This window comes from Lissotriton vulgaris, chromosome 9 (genome assembly GCF_964263255.1).
Source record: "Lissotriton vulgaris chromosome 9, aLisVul1.2, whole genome shotgun sequence".
Lineage (NCBI taxonomy): Eukaryota > Metazoa > Chordata > Amphibia > Caudata > Salamandridae > Lissotriton > Lissotriton vulgaris.
Genome location: NC_141697.1, coordinates 909,744,605 through 909,768,277, shown reverse-complemented (window position 1 = coordinate 909,768,277; position 23,673 = coordinate 909,744,605). Strand labels below are relative to the sequence as shown.

General features: G+C 48.5%; 1 protein-coding gene across 1 annotated transcript in view; it reads left to right on the top strand.

The window, feature by feature from the left end:
* The first annotated feature begins 3,152 nt into the window (after window positions 1–3,152).
* Window positions 3,153–23,673, top strand: part of CHP2 (calcineurin like EF-hand protein 2) — a 193,387-nt gene continuing 172,866 nt past the window's right edge. The window contains exon 1 of the mRNA XM_086938705.1: window positions 3,153–3,449. Within this exon, the coding sequence (XP_086794831.1) occupies window positions 3,380–3,449 (70 nt within the window). The 5' untranslated portion in view covers window positions 3,153–3,379. The remainder of the gene's footprint in view (window positions 3,450–23,673) is intronic.

Sequence of the window (23,673 nt, the reverse complement as noted above, 5' to 3'; positions counted from 1 at the left end):
CCATGCGCATTGCAGTGGTTGTTCCCACGCAAACCCCATGGTTTTTACGCATTTCCAGATTTACCAAAACTGGTAGACCTGGGAATGTGCCAAAAAGATACGCCTTCCAAGGTGAGGCGCAATGAAGAGAAATATCCTTATTTCTCATAGTTTTTTCCTTTTTCTATATGGGCTGCATTCTGCAGCACACATAGAAAGAGGAAAACGCCTCTATTGTTGTTTTTGTGCAGGAAGGTGCCCCTTCTGGGACAAAAACAATCCTGGCTACAGCAAAGGCACCAGGCTGCCGAAACTGCACCAGCACAGGGGGGAAGGACAGGAATGCACCGTAGTGGATAAATATGGTGCATTTCTGCCATTGCTCTGCACCACAAATCCTATAAATATGCCCCAGATACGTAGGACTAGAGGGTAGATCTTTCCCTAGAGCTGCATCTAAGCTATGGAACACTGTGCACCTTAAGCTGTTCACAGTGGAGTGCCTACTACCATACTACCATTTGGTAAGAAAACTTTATCACATGGTTGTTTACTGAATAGGTGTATCCATGATCAGTACTGCAGCGTCATCTTTGTTTAGCACCACGCAGCTTCATTGTCAGAGCGCTCTTAGGAATTTAAACAACAAGGTATAATATACCTCAACGTATGGATGCTTATGAATGACTTCAAGAATGTTGTTTACTTTCCACAATGCTGATCATCATATCTATCACTGGCCTCCCTTGCTCCCTCCAACCCTCTACAATGTGTATATATGGCAGTCACCCAGCCCTCCTTCACCGGTCGACCCACCATTTTTTTCACTGTGATCTCAGGGGCATATTTACAAGCCCCTATCACAATAAGATCGTCACTTTTAGTGACGTTCCTGTGGCAATATGTACTTTGTATTATTTACAAGGCAACATTAAGCCACTTAACGTACCTTAATGCTGCCTTGTAAATAAGGCCTCCTTTCGCGCTGTACTTTAATGTGAAAGGGGAGGGCAATGGGTGTTGTGGTGGGCGTTTCACCGCAATACCCATTGATTTTGACTCTGCCCCCTATTTACAACTGTGGCGTGAATAGGAGGCAGCGCCAAAATTAAGACCAGGGATAACCTGGTCTTAAACAGGCGAAACCAAGAGAAATGCTTTATTTCGCCTCGTTTTTGCTGTTTCCATGTGTGCTGCTTTGTGCAACACACATAGAAACAGCAAAAGGCCATAGATTGTTAAACAATCTTTAAAAAATTACATTTTGTAACTTCTATGTGTGCTGCACTAGGCAGCACTCATAGAAGTGACAAAACGCCATTTAAAGATTGTTTATGTGCAGGATGGGAGACCTTCCTAGACATAAACAAACTTCCACTCAACGCAGACACCAGGGCCGGACTGACCATAGCGGGCACCGGGCAATCCCCCGCACTGGTGGGGGCCGATTTTGGGCCCCTGGGGGCCATTTTTGTTACAGGGCCGATTTTGCAGCATAATCGTCCCTGTACCAAAATTGGCTGAAAACCGGCACCAGCAAAGAGCTCGGCAGCACCTCCAACCCCCCCCCCCCCCTCCCCCCCTGAGTGGGGAGGGAGGGCCGGCCGAGCACTTTGCCAGGGCCAGTTGTGGTTCCCAGTCCGGCCCTGGCATACACCCTAACACTATGGTGCAAGAGTGCCTGGGTTGGCGCTAGGCTGCTAAATTTAGCATCAGCGCAGGGGAAACATGGCACAGCCCTAAGTTTCAGAAGTGACAGAGCATAACGTTAAGCCGAGGAGGCTCCTCCACATCGTTGTAAATATGCCCCTGAGTGTAATGGTTGGGAAATCTCCCTTTCACACCCCTCAAATGTAAATGAGTAAGATACGCCCCTAGGCAGTTGGCAGAGCTGCAGCCTGCTGGTGAGACAGTGATGCACGCAGGCTGGGAGAAGGTGTTATTTCAAGTGTAACATGCCCGCTCCTCCCCACGAAGGGTATGCACTAATAATAGTTCACTGCAGGCGCCACATTGAAAAATACTTAAGTCAAAAAGAATGCATTGAAACATAAGCTATTTAGAAATATTTTGGGAGATGTAAATATTTTGCTACAAATAACGGAAAATGTGAGTAAGTAATAGTAAATTACATTTGATTTTAGAAGCACTTATTTCTTACAGCTTTTAGAAACTGCATAACTGAGGTGTGAATAGAACAAGATATTTGTTTTATTGAAGAAACAGGTGTTACTACCCAAAACTCAAGGGGTACTTGTTTTATGAACCATGGAAGTATGCAAGGATGAGTTGGCTCTGACCTCACGGACAAGGTATTGCTGAAACACATCCATGGGTGCTTGAATTTTGGTGCAGAGGGGTCACGGCCCAGCACTTAAGTGTTAGGAGCCCACCCCAATACACCCTTGGACCATCCAGATGAAAAATCCTGGAGCCCAGTCTGCTGCTTTGAAAAATTCCATGTTTGTGTCATATTCGGTAAAGAAGAAATCTCAGCAGTGAGTGCTCATCTCACCGAGCATTTGTACCCCACTTTTGAAAAATCATGGGCGAGCATCCGGTCATCCATTGGGAGATTGTGGGAGGGCTGAAGTTGTCCTGCTGAAAAAGCTCTCGCTTGCTTCCAAGTAGTCACTCCTTGCCAATAGGCAGTGCCAATGGGCACATAGGATGTGGCCTAAGGGCCAGAGCAGCTAACATCGGAGCTGGGGAAGGAGGTTCGAGCCTGGGCATCGGCTCAACATCCTGTGATTCTCAGCAAATCACTTAATCTCCCCGTGCCTACCAAAAATGTATGTGTCGTTGTGTCACGTAACTGGTGCTAATGAAAAGCGCTCCAATACCTTCGGGTCGAGTTCGCGCTATATAAAACTGCAAAAAAAACAACAACATAAACTCGGGTGTGGAGGGTAATAATGCACAGTGTAATAGCGGGCAGCAAAAGCACAGTGAGGCAGTGATCACGAGGATGCACGAATGGTGCGCCGCCCTTCGGGCCGGATACATGCATTTCATCGCGACCGTATCTTCTGAATCCGCTATTTCTAACAGTACTTATGTAACCCCACATTTGCATGGAAATGCTGGCCAGCGGCCGGAGGGCTGCGTGTGGGCGCTATACAAAACACGCAAACTCATCATATCTTAGAGGGAGCTGCGGCTTTAAAGGGCCCGCGAGCAAAGTCCTTTGGTGAACCCTCCCTTGTGCGATCCCAACTCCGCATTGGCTCCTGGAGCCGTCAGTTGTCTGGATCCCGGGACAGGGTCCAGATTCTCTGCATCAACACGAGCGGCGTGACCGGGCGAGCCTGGAGTCGCGCGCAGTGGGCGCGGCCCTGGTACCACAGAGGCGAGGGCGGCACTGACACCGAGCGGGCACCGGCGCTGCGAGCTACAGGACATGGGAGGGCACAGCTCCCACCACCTCAGCAAGATCCCGGACGTGGAGGAGATCCGCAGGGAGACGGGCTGTGAGTAGAGTGCAAGAGACGGGCTGTGAGTAGAGTGCAAGAGACAGCATTTGAGTAGAGTGCAAGAGACAGGCTGTGAGTAGAGTGCCAAAAGACAGCATGTAAGTAGAGTGCAAGCGACAGCATGTGAGTAGAGTGCTAAGAGACGGGATGTGAGTAGAGTGCAAGAGACGGGCTGTGAATAGAATGCAAAGAGACAGGCTGTGAGTAGAGTGCCAAGAGACGGGATGTGCGTAGAGTGCAAGAGACAGGCTGCAAGTAGAGTGCCTAGAGACGGCCTGTGAGTAGAGTGCCAAGAGACAGAATGTGAGTGGAGTGCCAAGGACAGGCTGCAAGTAGAGTGCACGAGACGGGCTGTGAGTAGAGTGCAAGAGACGGGCTGTGAGTAGAGTGCAAGAGAAGGGCTGAGAGTAGAGTGCACGAGACGGGCTGTGAGTAGAGTGCCAATAGACAGCATGTGAGTAGAGTGCACGAGACGGGCTGTGAGTAGAGTGCAAGAGACGGGCTGTGAGTAGAGTGCAAGAGAAGGGCTGAGAGTAGAGTGCACGAGACGGGCTGTGAGTAGAGTGCCAATAGACAGCATGTGAGTAGAGTGCAAGAGATGGGATGTGAGTAGAGTGCAAGAGATGGGATGTGAGTAGAGTGCAAGAGACAGGCTGTGAGTAGAGTACCAAAAGACAGCATGTGAGTAGAGTGCAAGAGACAGCATGTGAGTAGAGTGCTAAGAGACGGAATGTGAGTAGAGTGCAAGAGACAGCATGTGAGTAGAGTGCTAAGAGACGGGATGTGAGTAGAGTGCCAAGAGACAGGCTGTGAGTAGAGTGCCAAGAAACGGGATGTGCGTAGAGTGCAAGAGACAGGCTGCAAGTAGAGTGCCTAGAGACAGGCTGTGAGTGGAGTGCCAAGGACAGGCAGCAAGTAGAGTGCCAACAGACGGCCTGTGAGTAGAGTGCCAAGAGACAGGCTGTGAGTAGAGTGCCAAGAGACGGGATGTGTGTAGAGTGCAAGAGACAGGCTGCAGGTAGAGTGCATAGAGACTGGCTGTGAGTAGAGTGCCAAGAGACGGGATGTGCGTAGAGTGCAAGAGACAGGCTGCAAGTAGAGTGCATAGAGACAGGCTGTGAGTAGAGTGCCAAGAGACGGGTTGTGCGTAGGGTGCAAGAGATAGGCTGCAAGTAGAGTGCCAAGAGTCGGGCTGTGAGTAGAGTGCCAAGAGACAGGTTGTGGGTAGAGTGCCAAGAGTCGGGCTGTGAGTAGTGTGCCAAGATACAGGGTGTGGGTAGAGGACTATGCAAAGACGTTACTGGCATGTAGGTCTCTTAAGGTGTTCAGAGAGACAGCTGTGATGCTGTAGTCAGGCATCAAGTACCCCACTTTTTGTACAGCAGCATGTTGTCATAAGAAAAGCAGGGAAGGGCGTACCCCAGAGGTGCCAAGAGACACACCGTGACTGCTGTAGTATGTTAGGAGGCTGGCTGTGTTTAACGAAGATCGCCAAAAGACAAGCTCCCAGTGCACCTGAGGTGTGGCAGGAAACAGGCTGTGGGTACTATAGTGTGCCAGGAAACATTGTGCGATTATCTAAGTGTGCCAGGAGACCGGCAGCTGGTGTGCCGGGAGACAGGTTGACTGCAGCATGCCGAAAGGCAGTATGCGATCCCCTAGAGGTGTGCCAGGAGTACTGTAGAATGGTAGACAACAGCAATAGTGCCAATATCGGCCCGCACACCAGCCCCCCATAACATATTGTATACCCAAAAAATAAACAGACAAGACAACTTGTTGATGGGAAAAAGTAGCTGCAGGTTTATTAGCATATCTTATGCCAAAACATGGTGGGTTATCTTACAGACGATCCAAAGGCAAGCCGCCCCTCGCAGCTTGCCACCTCATAGGCCAAGTAGCCCCGCGGCCTTGGCCAGACGGTGCTTAGCGGTTGTGGTGAGAGGATAGCCCCTCCCATATCCGGTGAACCATTGGTCCACCCTCTAGCTCACACCCCCCCCTACGAGGGGCGGAGCGTTCAAGCGACCCCCGGTTGTCCAGGTTTCATACCGCCCGTAGGATAACGGGGCGCCGTCGCACCCCAGGGTCCACCGCACAGATCTCCCGCACAGATCTCCCGGGGATATTGGGCCTCAGCACCCTTTGTGCTTCTGAATAGGGTAATCCTGAGTACCTTTCCGTCTCTGGATCGTCCTGTAACTCCGCCTGCAACACAAATAACAGATATTAAAAGCATAACTCCCCCCCCGCCTCCTGAGATGAGGATAAGCAGAAGGGAGGGCAACATCGAGGGAGAGGAGGACAAAGAGGCCGCCTAGAGGGAGGGGGAAGCCTTAAGTTCTCCGGCCCCACCCCCCACCCGGCCGGAAGTGACACGCCTGCAGCTGAGGAGCTGGCGACTTACAGGGCTGCTGTGCTTGCCATCTTGCGGCACTAAGGGGTCCGCCCTCTTATGAGGGTCCCCTGCAGAGACGAGTCGGTCGGCACGCAATACCATTGTACTCCAGGAGAGAGACTGAGTATACTGCTGGTGTACCACTGTGTACCGCCCTTTCCATAGAGACAGGCAGCGAGTATTAAAGAATACCAGGAGACAGGCAGAGGCAGTATGCGAGGAGACAGGCAATGAGTAGTAAAGCCTGCTCAGAACAGGCTGCGAGCACCCAACTTAATAAAGAGACAGACATATAGTACCCCAGAGATGTGCCTGTGAGTACTGTTGCATGCAAAGAAACAGGCAGCCAGTACTCCACTCCAGAGGTGCGCCTGTGAGTACGATAGAATGCCAAGAGACAGCAAGTACCCCAGAGATGTCCCTGTGAGTACTCTAGCATGGCAAGAGACAGGCAGCCAGTACTCCAGAGGAGTGCTGATGGAGCATGCCAATAATAATAATCCACATTTGTAAAGCGCAAACAATCACCCGTAAGGGGCTCCAGGCACTGGGGGCCTTCGGAAAGATTAAGCAAGCTATTGCCCAGAGACACATGGTTCTGGGCTAATCTGCAGCTGGTACCAGGGATCGAACCGTGATCCCCAGATTCCAGCGTCAGTCGCCCTGGCCACGGCGCCACACCTCAAGAGACAGCACGTACCCCAGAGATGTCCCTGTGAGCCCTGTAGCATGTCAAGAGACAGCAATTACCCCAGAGATGTGCCTGTGAGTACTGTAGCATGTCAAGAGACAGCAATTACCCCAGAGATGTGCCTGTGAGTACTGTAGCATGTCAAGAGACAGCAATTACCCCAGAGATGTGCCTGTGAGTACTGTAGCATGCCACAAGACAGCAAGTACCCCAGAGATGTGCCTGTGAGTACTGTAGCATGTCAAGAGACCGCAATTACCCCAGAGATGTGCCTGTGAGTACTGTAGTATGTGAAGAGACAGCAATTACCCCAGAGATGTGCCTGTGAGTACTGTAGCATGCCACGAGACAGCAAGTACCCCAGAGATGTGTCTGTGAGTACTGTAGCATGTTAAGAGACAGCAATTACCCCAGAGATGTGCCTGTGCCTGTGAGTACTGTAGCATGCCACAAGACAGCAAGTACCCCAGAGATGTGCCTGTGAGTACTGTAGCATGTCAAGAGACAGCAATTACCCCAGAGATGTGCCTGTGAGTACTGTAGTATGCCACGAGACAGCAATTACCCCAGAGATGTCTCTGTGAGTACTGTAGCATGTCAAGAGACAGGCAGGTAGTACCCCGGAGATGTGCCTGTGAGTACTATAGCATGTCAAGAGACAGCAATTACCCCAGAGATGTGCCTGTGAGTACTGTAGCATGTCAAGAGACAGCAATTACCCCAGAGATGTGCCTGTGTGTACTGTAGCATGTCAAGAGACAGGCAGCTAGTATTCCAGAGGTGTCCCTATGAGTACTGTAGCATGTCAAGAGACAGGCAGATAGCACGTACCCTAGAGATGTGCCTGTGTGTACTGTAGCATACCAAGAGACAGCAAGTACACAAGAGATGTCCATGTGAGTACTGTAGCATGTCAAGAGACAGCAAGTACCCCAGAGATGTGCCCGTGTGTACTGTAGCATGCCAAGAGACAGCAAATACCCCAGAGATGTGCCTGTGTGTACTGTAGCATGCGAAGAAACGGCAATTACCCCAGAGATGTGCCCGTGTGTACTGTAGCATGCCAAGAGACAGCAAATACCCCAGAGTTGTGCCCGTGTGTACTGTAGCATGCCAAGAGACAGCAATTACCCCAGAGATGTGCCCGTGTGTACTGTAGCATGCCAAGAGACAGCAAGTCCCCCAGAGATGTGACTGTGTGTACTGTAGCATGCCAAGAGACAGCAAGTCCCCCAGAGATGTGCCTGTGAGTACTGTAGCATGCCACGAGACAGCAATTACCCCAGAGATGTGCCCGTGTGTACTGTAGCATGCCAAGAGACAGCAAGTCCCCCAGAGATGTGACTGTGTGTACTGTAGCATGTCAAGAGATGGTAAGTTCCCCAGAGATGTGCCTGTGTGTACTGTAGCATGTCAAGAGATAGCTAGTTCCCCAGAGATGTGCCCATGTGTACTGTAGCATGTTAAGAGATAGCAAGTACCCCAGAGATAAGCCTGTGTGTACTGTAGCGTGCCACGAGACAGCAAGTACTCCAGAGATGTGCCTGTGTGTACTGTAGCATGCCAAGAGACAGCAAATACCCCTGAGATGTTCCTGTGAGTACTGTAGCATGCGAAGAAACAGGCAGCCAGTACGCCAGAGGCATGCCTGTGAGTACTGTAGCATGTCAAGAGACAGACAGGTAGTACCCCAGAGATGTGCCTGTGAGTACTGTAGCTTGTCAAGAGACAGCAAGTACTCCAGGGATGTGCCTGTGAGTGCTGTAGCATGTCAAGAGACAGACAGCTAGTACTCCAGAGGTGACCCTGTGAGTACTGTAGCATGTCAAAAGATAGCAAGTACCCCAGAGATGTGCCTGTGTGTTCTGTAGCATGCCAAGAGACAGCAAGTTCCCCAGAGATGTGCCTGTGTGTACTGTAGCATGCCAAGAGACAGCAAGTTCCCCAGAGATGTTCCTGAGAGTACTGTAGCATGTCAAGAGACAGACAGCAAGCACCTCAGATATGTGCCTGTCAGTACTGTAGCTTGTCAAGAGACAGACAGCTAGTACCCCAGAGATATGCCTGTGTGTACTGTAGCATGTCAAGAGACAGCAATCACCCCAGGGATGTGCCTGTGTGTACTGTATCATGCAAAGAAACTGGCAGCCAGTACTCCAGAGGTGTGCCTATGAGTACTGTAGCATGCCAAGAGACAGGCAGCTAGTACTCCGGAGGTGTGCCTGTGAGTACTGTAGCATGCCAAGAGACAGGCAGCTAGTACCCCGGAGATGTGCCTGTTGGTACTGTAGGATATCAAGAGGCAGGCAGCTAGTACCCTAGAGATATGCCTGTCAGTACTGTAGCATGTTAAGAGACAGACAGCAAGCACCCCAGAGATGTGCCTGTGAGTACTGTAGCATGTCAAGAGACAGCAAGTTCTTCAGAGATGTGCCTGTTGGTGCTGTAGAATGTCAAGAGGCAGGCAGCTAGTACCCTAGAGATATGCCTGTCAGTACTGTAGCATGTTAAGAGACAGACCGCAAGCACCCCAGAGATGTGCCTGTGAGTACTGTAGCATGTCAAGAGTCAAGTCAAGTCAAAGAATTTATATAGCGCACTACATACCCAGAGGGTCTCAAGGCGCTTAGGGAGGGGAGGAGGATTACTTGTCAAATATCCACGTTTTAAGTTGCTTTCTGAATGCTAGGTGGTTCTGGGTAAGGCGAAGGTAAGTGGGGAGTGAGTTCCATGTTTTAGCAGCCAGGTATGAGAAGGATCTGCCTCCCATGGTGGTCTTGTTGATGCGAGGTACAGTGGCGAGGGCTTGGCTGGAAGAACGTAGTTGGCGGGAGGGGGTGTAGAAGGACAGTCGTGAGTTGAGGCATTCTGGTCCGATGTCGTAGAGTGATTTGTGTGCGTGGGTTAGCAGTCGGAAAGTGATCCTCTTATTGACGGGTAGCCAGTGGAGGTCTTTCAGGTGGCCAGAGATGTGTTCGTTGCGCGGGATGTCTAATATGATCCTGGCTGAGGCGTTTTGGATTCGTTGGAGTTTCTTCTGGAGTTTAGCGGTAGTACCTGCGTAGAGGGTGTTTCCGTAGTCCAGTCGGCTCGTGACCAGAGCATGGGTGACTGTTTTTCTGGTTTCGGTGGGGATCCAGCGAAATGTTTTTTTGAGCATGCGGAGAATGTTGAAGCAGGATGAGGATACGGCGCTGACTTGTCTGTTCATTGAGAGTGAAGAATCCAGGATAACGCCTAGGTTCCGTGCGTGGTCTGTCGGGATGGGTGCTTTTCCAAGGGCTTCCGGCCACCAAGAGTCGTCCCATGCAGAGGGGGATGTACCTAAGATGAGGACTTCTGTTTTATCTGAGTTCAGTTTCAGACGGCTGTGTTTCATCCATTCGGCAACTTCTTTCATTCCTTCGTGTAGGTTAGTTATGGTGGTGCTGGGGTCATTGGTGAGAGAGAGGATCAGTTGAGTGTCATCCGCGTAAGAGATGATGTTGAGGTTGTGTTGGCGGGCGATGGCCCGCCAACACAACGTTGAAGAGGGTGGGACTGAGTGAGGATCCTTGTGGTACGCCACAGATGACTTCAGTGGCCTCGGACTTGAATGGTGGAAGGCGGACTCTCTGGGTTCTTCCGGTGAGGAACGAGGTGATCCATTCAAGTGCTTTTCCTTGTATTCCGATGTTTCTGAGGCGTTGTAAAAGGGTGCTGTGGCAGACTGTGTCGAAGGCTGCAGAGAGGTCGAGGAGGATGAGGGCGACTGTGTCTCCATTGTCCAGTAGAGTTCGAATGTCGTCTGTTGCTGCGATGAGGGCGGTCTCAGTGCTGTGTTTTGCTCGGAAGCCAGATTGTGAGGAGTCGAGGGATTTGTTGGTTTCGAGGAAAGCGGCGAGCTGGTTGTTGACAGTTTTCTCGATTACTTTGGCCGGGAATGGAAGGAGCGAAATGGGACGGTAGTTTTTGAGTTCGGTGGGGTCCGCTGTGGGTTTTTTCAGAAGGGCGGTGAGTTCAGCGTGTTTCCAGCTTTCCGGGAAGGTGGCGGAGTTGAAGGAGCAGTTGATGACATCTCGGAGGTTCGGTGCTATGACGGAGTCTGCTTTGTTGAAGATGTGGTGAGGACATGGGTCTGTGGGGGATCCTGAGTGGATGGAGTTCATCAGGCGGATGGTGTCCTCAGTGGAGATTGGGTTCCAGTCGTTGAGGGTGTTCAAGGGGGGAGAATGTTCAGCATATGGTTGGGTGGGTTGGTCTCCGGGTTGGTTGTCGAAGCTGTTGTGGATGTCTGCAATTTTGTTGTGGAAGAATGAGGCTAGGGAGTCGCAGAGGGCTTGAGAGGGGGTGATGTCGTTGGAGTTGGCCGAGGGATTGGTAAATTCCTTGACAATGTTGAAAAGTTCCTTGCTGTTGAGGGCGTTGTTGTCAAGTCGATCCTTGAATGCTGTTTTCTTGGCCTTTCGGATTAGTTGGTGGTGTGTGCGGGTGGCGTTTTTGAAGGCGTCCTTGGTGCTAGTGGTTGGGTCTTTTTTCCAGGCCTTTTCAAGGGAGCGGCAGAGTTTCTTGGACTTCTTAAGATCATCGTTGAACCATGAGGCCTTCTTGCTGCCAGGTTTGCTTTGACGTTTTTTCAGTGGTGCTAAGGTGTCGGCGGTGTTGGATAACCATAGGGTGAAGTTGGCGGCGGCTTGGTCTGGGTTAGAAGAGTGGGCTGGGGTGTTTAGAAGGAGCGATGAGGAGATCTGGTCGATGGTGATTTTGTTCCAGTTTCTTTGCAGAGTTGGTTGGAGGTGGTTGATGGGTTTTGGCTTGTTGTAGGTGAAGTGAACGCAGCTGTGGTCAGTCCAGAGGAGATCCGTAGTGTGGCTGAAGGAGACATGATTGCTGGAGGTGAAGATGGGGTCGAGTGTGTGACCTGCGATGTGGGTGGGGGAAGTGACCAGTTGTTTAAGTCCGAGGTTGGCGAGGTTGTCCAAGAGGGTGGTGGTGTTGCGGTCGTTGATCTTTTCAAGGTGAAAGTTGAGGTCTCCCAGAAGGATGTAGTCTTTGGAGGGGAGCGCGTGTGGAGTGATGAAGTCCGTGATGTCTTCACTGAATTTTGCGCGGGGTCCTGGTGGTCTGTAGAGGAGGGTGCCTCTAAGTGTGGTCTTGGGGTCGATGTGGATCTGGAAGTGAAGGTGTTCGGAGTTGGCGAGGTTGGCGTCAGAGCTGGTTGAGATGCGGATTGATTTTTTATGGACGATAGCGATTCCTCCTCCTGTGTGGCCGGTACGGTCCTTGCGTGTGATCTTATAATCTTCAGGGATGGCAATGGTGATGTCTGGGGCGGAGGAAGCGTTCATCCATGTTTCTGTTAGGAAGGCGACGTCTGGAGAGATGGTGTCTAGTAGGTTCCATAGGTCAATGGCGTGCCTGTGGACCGATCGGGTGTTGAGCAGGATGCATTGTAGGTGATTGGGGTCGGGAATCTGTGGAGTGGTCGTAGCGGAGATGTTGTCGGTGCCGATGAATTTGCAGGAGTAGCAAGAGAAAGGTCCATGGGTGTGTCCAGGAGCGGCTTGGACGCAGTTGGGGGCGCGACCGGGGTTAAGGGCTAGGAGGGTGGCGGCATCGTAGGTAATGCGGGAGGGCTGGGCAGCGCGAGGGGCAGGGGGTCTGGCGCTGGGCGCGGTCCAGGCGCGGACGGGCGTAGACAGGCTTACCTTTGGCGCACCTTCGGCACGGATTGGGCGCGGTCGCTGCGCGTAAACGCTGCGCGCGGGAACTACTGTCATATATGGAGAGTGGAGAGGGAGGGGCGAGGGCGGCTCAGCTGGGAGGCGTAGCGGGCTCAAGGGAACGGAGCACAACAACAACAGAATCAAAATGGAGGGGAGGGCAGAGCAGGGCGCCGGGGGTTATCACACACAACAATGCGCTGAATCAAGCAAAGCAATGTAAACGCTGTACAATATTGGCGCTATGAAATTACAAATATTGGAGCTATGAAATTACAAAGCTTAGTCACAATGCACAATGCAATGATACGATACCACGATGCAGAGCACAGAGAGGGGCGCGATCACTCAAGGCGGAAGCGAGGAGTGAATCACAGCGCTGCGAGGTCGGGGGGCGCTCTTGAATGCTAGTGGGAGGGCGGCTCAGCTGGGAGGCGTGGCGGGCTCAAGGGAACGGAGCACAACAACAACAGAATCAAAATGGAGGGGAGGGCAGAGCAGGGCGCCGGGGGTTATCACACACAACAATGCGCTGAATCAAGCGAAGCAATGTAAACGCTGTACAATATTGGCGCTATGAAATTACAAATATTGGCGCTATGAAATTGCAAAGCTTAGTCACAATGCACAATGCAATGATACAATACCACGATGCAGAGCACAGAGAGGGGAGCGATCACTCAAGGCGGAAGCGAGGAGTGAATCACAGCGCTGCGAGGTCGGGGGGCGCTCTTGAATGCTAGTGGGAGGGCGGCTCAGCTGGGAGGCGTGGCGGGCTCAAGGGAACGGATCACAACAACAACAGAATCAAAATGGAGGGGAGGGCAGAGCAGGGCGCCGGGGGTTATCACACACAACAATGCGCTGAATCAAGCAAAGCAATGTAAACGCTGTACAATATTGGCGCTATGAAATTACAAATATTGGCGCTATGAAATTACAAAGCTTAGTCACAATGCACAATGCAATGATACGATACCACGATGCAGAGCACAGAGAGGGGAGCGATCACTCAAGGCGGAAGCGAGGAGTGAATCACAGCGCTGCGAGGTCGGGGGGCGCTCTTGAATGCTAGTGGGAGGGCGGCTCAGCTGGGAGGCGTGGCGTGCTCAAGGGAACGGAGCACAACAACAACAGAATCAAAATGGAGGGGAGGGCAGAGCAGGGCGCCGGGAGTTATCACACACAACAATGCGCTGAATCAAGCAAAGCAATGTAAACGCTGTACAATATTGGCGCTATGAAATTACAAATATTGGCGCTATGAAATTACAAAGCTTAGTCACAATGCACAATGCAATGATACGATACCACGATGCAGAGCACAGAGAGGGGAGCGATCACTCAAGGCGGAAGCGAGGAGTGAATCACAGCGCTGCGAGGTCGGGGGGCGCTCTTGAATGCTAGTGGGAGGGCGGCTCAGCTGGGAGGCGTGGCGGGCTCAAGGGAACGGAGCACAACAACAACAGAATCAAAATGGAGGGGAGGGCAGAGCAGGGCACCGGGGGTTATCACACACAACAATGCGCTGAATCAAGCGAAGCAATGTAAACGCTGTACAATATTGGCGCTATGAAATTACAAATATTGGCGCTATGAAATTGCAAAGCTTAGTCACAATGCACAATGCAATGATACAATACCACGATGCAGAGCACAGAGAGGGGAGCGATCACTCAAGGCGGAAGCGAGGAGTGAATCACAGCGCTGCGAGGTCGGGGGGCGCTCTTGAATGCTAGTGGGAGGGCGGCTCAGCTGGGAGGCGTGGCGGGCTCAAGGGAACGGATCACAACAACAACAGAATCAAAATGGAGGGGAGGGCAGAGCAGGGCGCCGGGGGTTATCACACACAACAATGCGCTGAATCAAGCAAAGCAATGTAAACGCTGTACAATATTGGCGCTATGAAATTACAAATATTGGCGCTATGAAATTACAAAGCTTAGTCACAATGCACAATGCAATGATACGATACCACGATGCAGAGCACAGAGAGGGGAGCGATCACTCAAGGCGGAAGCGAGGAGTGAATCACAGCGCTGCGAGGTCGGGGGGCGCTCTTGAATGCTAGTGGGAGGGCGGCTCAGCTGGGAGGCGTGGCGGGCTCAAGGGAACGGAGCACAACAACAACAGAATCAAAATGGAGGGGAGGGCAGAGCAGGACGCCGGGGGTTATCACACACAACAATGCGCTGAATGAAGCAAAGCAATGTAAACGCTGTACAATATTGGCGATATGAAATTTCAAATATTGGCGCTATGAAATTACAAAGCTTAGTCACAATGCACAATGCAATGATACGATACCACGATGCAGAGCACAGAGAGGGGAGCGATCACTCAAGGCGGAAGAGAGGAGTGAATCACAGCGCTGCGAGGTCGGGGGGCGCTCTTGAATGCTAGTGGGAGGGCGGCTCAGCTGGGAGGCGTGGCGGGCTCAAGGGAACGGAGCACAACAACAACAGAATCAAAATGGAGGGGAGGGCAGAGCAGGGCGCCGGGGGTTATCACACACAACAATGCGCTGAATGAAGCAAAGCAATGTAAACGCTGTACAATATTGGCGCTATGAAATTACAAATATTGGCGCTATGAAATTACAAAGCTTAGTCACAATGCACAATGCAATGATACGATACCACGATGCAGAGCACAGAGAGGGGAGCGATCACTCAAGGCGGAAGCGAGGAGTGAATCAAGAGACATCAAGTTCTTCAGAGATGTGCCTGTTGGTACTGTAGAATGTCAAGAGGCAGGCAGCTAGTACCCTAGAGATATGCCTGTCAGTACTGTAGCATGTTAAGAGACAGACAGCAAGTACCCCAGAGATGTGCCTGTGAGTACTGTAGCATGCCAAGAGACAGCAAGTTCTTCAGAGATGTGCCTGTTGGTACTGTAGAATGTCAAGAGGCAGGCAGCTAATACCCTAGAGATATGCCTGTCAGTACTGTAGCATGTTAAGAGACAGACAGCAAGTACCCCAGAGATGTGCCTGTGAGTACTGTAGCATGCCAAGAGTCAGCAAGTACCTCAGAGATGTGCCTGTAAGTACTGTAGCTTGTCAAGAGACAGGCAGCTAGTACCCCAGAGATGTGCCTGTGTATACTGCAGCATGCCAAGAGACAGCAAGTACCCCATAGATGTGCCTGTGAGTACTGTAGCATACAAATAGACAGACAGCTAGTACTCCAGAGGTGTACCAAGAGATGTCATGTGAGTACTCTAGCATGCCAACAGGCAGACAGCTAGCATTTTAATATACCAGGAGGGAGGCTGTGAGTATCTTGCAGGTGTTTTCCTGGGCATGTGCTACACACATGGGTATACCAGGAGACAGGCTCAGAGTATGGCACTTGTGAGAAGTTGGCCTGACAAATGCTGTCTACTAGTTATAGTGGGCACCTTGCACCATTCAGAATCAGAATCAGAACAAAGCTTTATTTCGATTGTAATAGAACAATCATAAAAAGCACAGATAAAAAACATTAGTAAAATCAATATAAAGTGCATCACATGTTCTTAAAAAACATATTAAGAGTCAATTAATAATACGTATAAAAGGACGCATACATTCTAATGCTAGATAACAATACTCTTTCTCTGGTTAAAAAATATTTTAAAAAACATGGCTAGCCTCCAAGCAACGTGTTCATTGTCCAGGAGCTGAAGTTTCATAAAAGCAGGACAACATTGTCTCAGCCCCCATTTCTGTAGAATTGGTAAGATCCATACCTTTCTTTTTCCCCATATAAGTTGCAAAATAAAACAATGTGTATCGATGATTGGGGTGACCGGTTCTCACATGGGCAAGGTTGTAACGCGTTAGCCCAATCATTCAATGTGGGAAAGGAGTCAAGCCTATGTATTGTACCTAGTCAGAATCTTGTTAGTAGGAACCTGTCATAAACCCCCGGCACAAAAGCTAAGTATGGCTGCAAGCTAAAAGTTGTAAGAATCAGCTGATGCTGCATCACACTGGGCTTAGTTACTTCCCTTGATAGTCTTTGGGTCTCCAGGTATGGGAATATATTTTTTCTTAGCTTTTTCCTGGTAATCAAGGTTAGTAAAGTGTTCTTGTTTACCCATATCTTTAGTGAAATCTTGGATAAACTTAACCCAGGGTATCTTTTGTACACCACCCAGGCTTACACTATCCTGTAATACCTCTCTATTGAGGGTGGTCTCATCACACGACCAGATCCTGTGCCACAAGAGAATGGGCTCTGCTTTAATGAGGTCTGATATGTGTGGAAGACCCAGTTCAGCGTGTGAAACATAAGTGGAGGTACTGGAGGGGACCGATAAAACATACTTTAAAAAATTGTTTCCGACTAATTGAATCGGGTTGGTGTTCACAACCCCCCAAATACCCGTCTCATAGGTGCCAGTAGGTACACACTTAGCTTTATATAGTTTTAAAAGCTCAAGAGGTGGTTTACGTCCCAGTTTTTTGGCGAAACTGACTAAAGCAGATGTAGTTCTAACTAGAGCCAGCTTCTTTGCTTCAACAGCCTTAGCCCACGTATCGTTATTACTAAATAGGATACCTAGATGAGAGAAGCTCTTGGTGGCAGTGATTAAGGGTGGGCGGAATTTGCGTAATCGCGTTACTCAAATCTCTGCGAAACGGTAAAAAATCTCTGCGAACATGCAGAAATTCTGCGAACACGCGAAATTGCTTGTTCACGATGCTTTTTTACTGTTCGCAATCGCTGTTTGCGTGCTCGGGGGAAATATCTCGTGAACACACATTTGAAAACGCAAACAAGCAAGAAATTTCGCGAAGTCGCGAAACGCAGAATTTTGGGCAATTTCGCTTTCTCCACGGAACGCGAAATTACCCAAAGTCCGCAAATGGAACGGAATTTGCCGCCCAGGCCTAGCAGTGATCCGATTTCCCTCCACGAAGATATCCCTACGCTTTTTAATACCATGACCACATCTCAATATCAAAGTTTTTGAGATAATAGTTCTGTGGTCAAGATCCCTCATAAAATTATGGAAATTATTTAAAGTCTTCTGCAGGCCATTTTGAGTACGTGACAAGATCACAGCATCGTCCGCATATAACAGTGCTGGGACTGGGCGAGTGCCTATCTGTGGAAAGTCATTGGCATCTTTAATGAGAGAAAGGGGGCTAGGACACAGCCTTGCCTGAACCGCCGTACCTATTGGGAAAGCAGCAGTACGTTCTTCTCCCAAACCGAATTGCACGCTTGATTTGACTCCATTATAAATAGGGCTCCCGGTTTTTCGTTTAAACAGATTCTTACATATAAACACAGACGGAAAACAAGTTTTCCTTTGTTTGTATTTATATATAAAAACGAGAAAATACTAGCTGTCGTGCTCCAGCAGAGAGTTGCCTCACCTCGTAGGGCTGACGCTCATCACTTTCAGAGGCGGCAGACTGTCAGGGAAGTGTTTCTGGCCAGTATCATCTTTCCTTTACTAACACCTCTTTCTCTGAGCCTAATCGCTGCATCTGCATGATGACAGCGATTAGGCCGATGCTTGAACACTCCTGAGGTGTGAAGTGAGCCCTGCCCCTGCATGAATGAAAAGCAGAGCATCCTGCAGGGCTCACAACAAAAACAAGCATTTGCATTGCAACAGTTCTTTATTCTTCACATTTTTCTTCACATTATTGTTAATATTAACAGATTGTCGACATTGTCTTTTCATGCATTCTTAAGTACCCCTCAGTATTTGTGTGACTGTCAGTGATCATCAGATTAGGGGGTCCAAGACTTTGCTTCTCTCATTACGAAGAATGTTATCTACAGGCATTGAAAATAAAGTTGTGGCACTTACTTCTGTGCGAAGGAGAGGTGTAAGTTTAAAAGTGCAATGAGCATGGGGAGAGGCATTCCAAATGTTTGTGAATACAGACTTAGAACTTTGTGGGTGTAATGACTACTCCTCTGACATTCCCACAGAAACATTAATTTCCTAACCTCGACCTTGCAGTTAAGATTACAGAAAATCCAGCCATGCAACATATTTAAACATCAAGTTGTGCCATTGCTTGTCTCACATGCAACCTTTTTTTGGCAAGAGAGCTTAGCTTGCGTGTGCAAGGAGTCCTCTGAATCGACTCTAGAACGGTATTAAAATGGCATGCGGTCGATCTTTCTCATACCTGGGTCCCTTTCATTGGAACAGGCTCCTGTTTCATATTCGCGCCTTTTCTGCTTTGGCCTGTCTTTTAACTATATTTCTTCTCTTCCTCTCTCATCTGGGTCTGCACTTTAGCGCCGAGGTACCACTGCCGGGTGATTCGTTGCACTATATTGTTTTTTAAATTCTCCCTCGTCGGCATCTGTAAATGTCCCCTGCTCGTTGTCGTATGTCGCCCGCACCTACCACGATCGTCGTGTTCTTTCACCAGCACCCCCCCTCCCCCTTGCTCTTACCAAATCTGGGTGGCAAACTGAGGGATTGCCCCCGGTGTGAAAAGCCCTAACTAGCTACGCCACTGCATTTTATAGCCTCTATAGCATCCTTTGTAAGATGTGGCGTCCCTTACTCCATATACGCCCACGGTGCCAGCATCCACTGCTTGAATTGATGGAGGAATAGCCACAGAGGTGATTGATCTGGTTAAAAACCAGGCCCGATCATGGAATAAAAGGTCACACCTAGGTGACATCTTATACTGTTCAAGTATGACTCTTTGCAAAAGCGCTACACGATAAGAGTTTCTAGTGTCACATTGGCACATTGGCATAGGTCTTTAAGCTCTAAGCTTGTAAACTGATCGTTGAACAGCATAAGCAGTAAAAATTTGCAGCATTAACTGAGGACTCCATGTCCTCTTCCTCTGGGATTTCGGGCTAAAGATTGGTGCGCTTCACGAAAGAAAGAAAGACAAACAATCTATTTATTTAAAATGAAATATACATCTATTAAAAGTATAAGTGCTTATAAAGATCTTCCCTCACTGCAGCATGTTCGCATGTTCAGAGGTGGTTCTGACCTCTTGAGGGTTGTTTAGATCCATAACTTTTAAGTGTATTTGGGACATTCTGCAGATGGCAAAGTTTTCAGATGAATGTATAGTGTTAACTAATAACCGAGTGCATGTGTGCAATGTCAATTTAAATAAATGTTGAAAAATACATACATGCAGCGTCGACTTTTACTCGTGGTAATAATAAATATCGATAAATGCAGATAAAATGCCCAAAAAATAAATATGGATAAATACAGACGGAAATGGCAAAAATATAAATACCATAAAACTGGGAGCCCTAATTATAAAGGAGACAAATAAAATTAATAATATTTCTATCAACTCCCAGCTGAGACATGATCTTCCAGAGCTTTGAGTACCTTACACTGTCAAAAGCTGCTGAGAGATCTACAAAGGCCAAATATAGATTACCTCCTTTAGCCCTGGTATACTTTCCTATAAATATCACAAAATTTAGGCTCTGTTCCACCCTCCCTAGGCCTTCTCGGAAACCGTATTGAAGCTCTGATAAAATTCGGTTTTCCTCAGCCCAGAGCTGCAGGCACTCTAAGATGCTGCGTCCCACGACCTTAGCCATCGAGTCCAATAAAGAAATAGGCCTATTACAGAGTGGATCCTATCGATCCCCCTTTTTAGGTCTCAACTATTTATCACTTAAGTGATAAATGGACGAGAGTAATGAGGGCCAAATAAGCTTTGAAACCAACAGCGGATTTGCCACATTGCATGTGCTCCGTGCACGTTCACAAACCAGCTACGTCACAAACCACCATCTGTCTCTCAGTGCCTCACACACTTCAAAGGCTCCGCTCCCCACCCCCGCCTGCACTTCGCACTCTCCGACTTCCCCTCCCACCTCTCACGGCCGCTCATCACATTCACGCACTTGTTACCATTTGCTACAGAGCCCCATTTCTCCTCCCCCCCTAATCACAGCAATGCCAAGAGCTTGTTAGAAAGTGAGCCACTGTATCGTGGCTGAAGAATGCATCTCAGGTCATGAATCCTAACTTGTTCAAAAGCCCTTTTAAGGTAACATTCTCTGTTGTTTCATGTATCCAGTGTCCTTATTTTTACATTTTTTCCTGTGCATTTTATTTTAAAATAATTGCTGTTCGGTCTCTAATGGCTGTACATTTAATCGAGGCGCTATAATAAATATCTCCGACTCTGGTCTGAGTGGTGGAAATCTCCAGCGCGAGCTGCCAAAGCGCTTTCATAAGTCAATAAACATGAGGTCACACTGAAGCGTTGTTTGCAAACCTTCACCTAATTGACTGCTGAGCTTTTGAAGTGTTACAAATATGTCTGCGCTTGTTTCGTCTGGATTCACAGATTAGAGTGCTCTTGTTTTGCTTTCCAGGGCACCCGTTTCACGTTACTAACAATGCTGGTTCCGTTTGGTGGTGGGAATGGTCATTTCATGCATTTTAAGAGCATGAGCACTTCTGTAAAGTTAAGGAGGAGCATCAATATTCATCTTAGTCTTTTGCGCAATTGCATGTGTTTTGGAAGATTATTTTTTAAATATACGCATGCATGGTGATGTGCCTCGCTTTGTGAGGGTTTCTGGACACTGCCTGTTTTCCCCTTAAAAATAAGAGTTTTCGAGCCTGTGCTGCCTGTCGGGTTTGGCGCATGTTTTATAAGGCTCTTTCATGACTCTCTCTCACTCCCCCCCCCACTCCCGGCCGGTGAGAAGTTGGTCTGGTGTCTGTTATCAGTCTTTTTCCACGTTATTCTGATTAATGCATTTTCCTCCAACACCGGAAGATAACAGAATCCTCTTTTGCCCGGCGTGTCACAATTCTCATTGTGAAGTTTCACAGTTTCTATCTACATGGGGCCTGCTTTCATGTCACTTTAGCGCTTGTTCCTTTTTTATTACACTATATTTTGTTTTAGGTCAGTGTAACAGGATGCAGCCATTACGATCATTAGATCCTTTCATAGCTGCATGCAACTTGCGCTTTAACTTCTACATACTTAGCGTGCACTTTCATTTTTCTATACTAAGTGCAGCGTTAGGTGCCTTACGTGATTATATTAAGGTAAAGTGTGATGATGAGGAGAAGTACCTTTGGGATGGCTGTGTGCTGTTACTTCCTCTGCCTGCAGGAGAGAAGTTCTGCTGCAACACACACAGCAGAACAACTCATACCATTCACAGCACTCTTCCAGATCACGCAAAATCATTCAGCATGCCATGCAGGATGTTCAGTTTCTGAGCACTCTGAAAAATACAGCAGCCTTTTTTTCCATTGCCTTGGCAAGATTAACCTACATATTTTCAACAATCTTTATCACTCGTCGCCACCACAACATCACTCTGCGCTATCACAGCATCAATCTGTGCAACCATTCAACAACAACTGGTTCAAATATGTTCTCTCAATGTTTCAAGCTTTATTACAAACTAGCAGCCCGTCCCGACGTTGTCCGGGTATGAATTGCTGCTGGCCAGTAGTATATTGTTTTGTAGGATTTCGTTTTGATAGCATTTCTTATCTGTGACAGGCCTGTGAAACGCTCCGATTCACAGTGCACTGCTGATGCACTTAAGAGTGCGCGTTCAGTAGTGTGTGAACTCGAGTTTCCCTACTTTATTTTTCCTTGCAATATTATATAGCGCAAACTCGACAACATGGCATGAGCACAATTTACATTACAGAAGAACACATTCATTTGTGGTAGGCACGGGGAGACAAAGCGATTTCCCTGGAATCACAGGATGTTGAGCTGATGCTGAGATTCGAACGTAGCTCCCCAGCTCTAAAGTTCGCAATTCTAGAACTTGTGGCGGGAGGTGTGTCTAAAAGTGTATGTCGGTGCTGGCCATCAATGATGGAGACCTGTGCATTTTTCAAATGGGTGGTGAAAAAATATAAGTATGTTGCTGGAGATTTGGGCTGCCGTGCCACCAATGTACGTACCGGGGGAGGGTAAACACCCATTATTCCGCAACTTTCTTTCCGCATACCTTTACTCTGCATACTTTCATTACGAAAGTACCATGACTCCGCAATGCCATTATAATGCATGGCATTACATTTTATATGCTTTTACCACGCATACATTTACAACGAAATTCGTTGTAAATGCATGAATGGTAAAAGCATGTTTTTTTAATGTTTGGATGAAGTAAGTATGGGTATAGGGGTATATGTTTTGGGGTACTGAGGTATATGGTTTGGGGTGTTTGGGTATTTTGAGGGTTCAGATATAGTTTTGGGTTATGGGGTACAGTGGTAGTTTTAGGGTTTAGGGATAGGTATGGGTTTTGGGGTGCAGGGGTATTTTTAGGGTTCAGGGCTAGGTTTGGGTTTTGGGGTATAGGGGTATTTTTAGGGTTCAGGGGTAGGTTTGGGTTTTGGGGTACAGGGGTATTTTAAGGGTTCAGGGCTAGGTTTGGGTTTTGGAATACAGTGGTATTTTTAGGTTTCAGGACCAGGTTTGGGTTTTGGGGTCAGGAGTATTTTAGGGTTCAGGGGTAGCTTTGGGTTTAGGGGTACAGGAGTATTTTAAGGGTTCAGGGCTAGGTTTGGGTTTTGTGGTACAGGGGTGTTTTAGGGTTCAGGGGTAGGTTTGGGTTTGGGTTTTGGGGTACAGGGGTATTTTTTAGGGTTCAGGGCTAGGTTTGGGTTTTGGGGTAGGGGTATTGTTAGAGTTCAGTGGTAGGTTTGGGTTTTGAGGTACAGGGGTATTTATAGGGTTCAGGGCTAGGTTTGGCTTTTCGGGTACAGGGGTATTTTTAGGGTTTAGGGATAGGTTTTTGGTTTTGGGGTACAGGATATATTTATAGGGTTAAGATGGGTTAGTGTTTAAGGGTGTTGGGGTATTTTAAGGAGTACGGGTGGGTTATGATTATGGGGTGCAGGGGTATTTAAAGGGAGCAGGGTGGACACCCGGAGCTGGAATGTCCAGAACCTGGGAAGAAAAAACAATGAAATATTGGGCACAACGCTCGCTTTTTTTCCCCGTAATCCCGTGCCCCGCACACGCCCACACCCAGCACACGCCCACAGCACACGATATGAGACATGGCATGAAGGGGGGAACATACCACACACCCCCAGCGTTTGTCACGCCCCCAGCACACACCCACAGCACAACGCAGACACGGCCACAAGAGACTACTTTGCTGGTACGGTTCTTTTACCTTTTAAATGTATATGGTGGGCGTCTGCATAGCCTATGTCCTTCTGCTGCAACTGCCCTTTCCAACTCTGTATTGGGTGTTGTGTTGGTGCTTTGGTTCCTGAGATTACCCGCCTCAAAGGTTTGGGCTCTCTCTTTATTATATTAGTATAGATGTCACAAAAAGATGTTAATATTTCACTTCTGTTCTTGGATTTTCGTCACAATAAAATACACTGAACATAATATTCACAAAAGTTATTTACAAAAGTTTAAGCTATTGCCATTATAAATTATACCTTTTATTTAAGTATTAA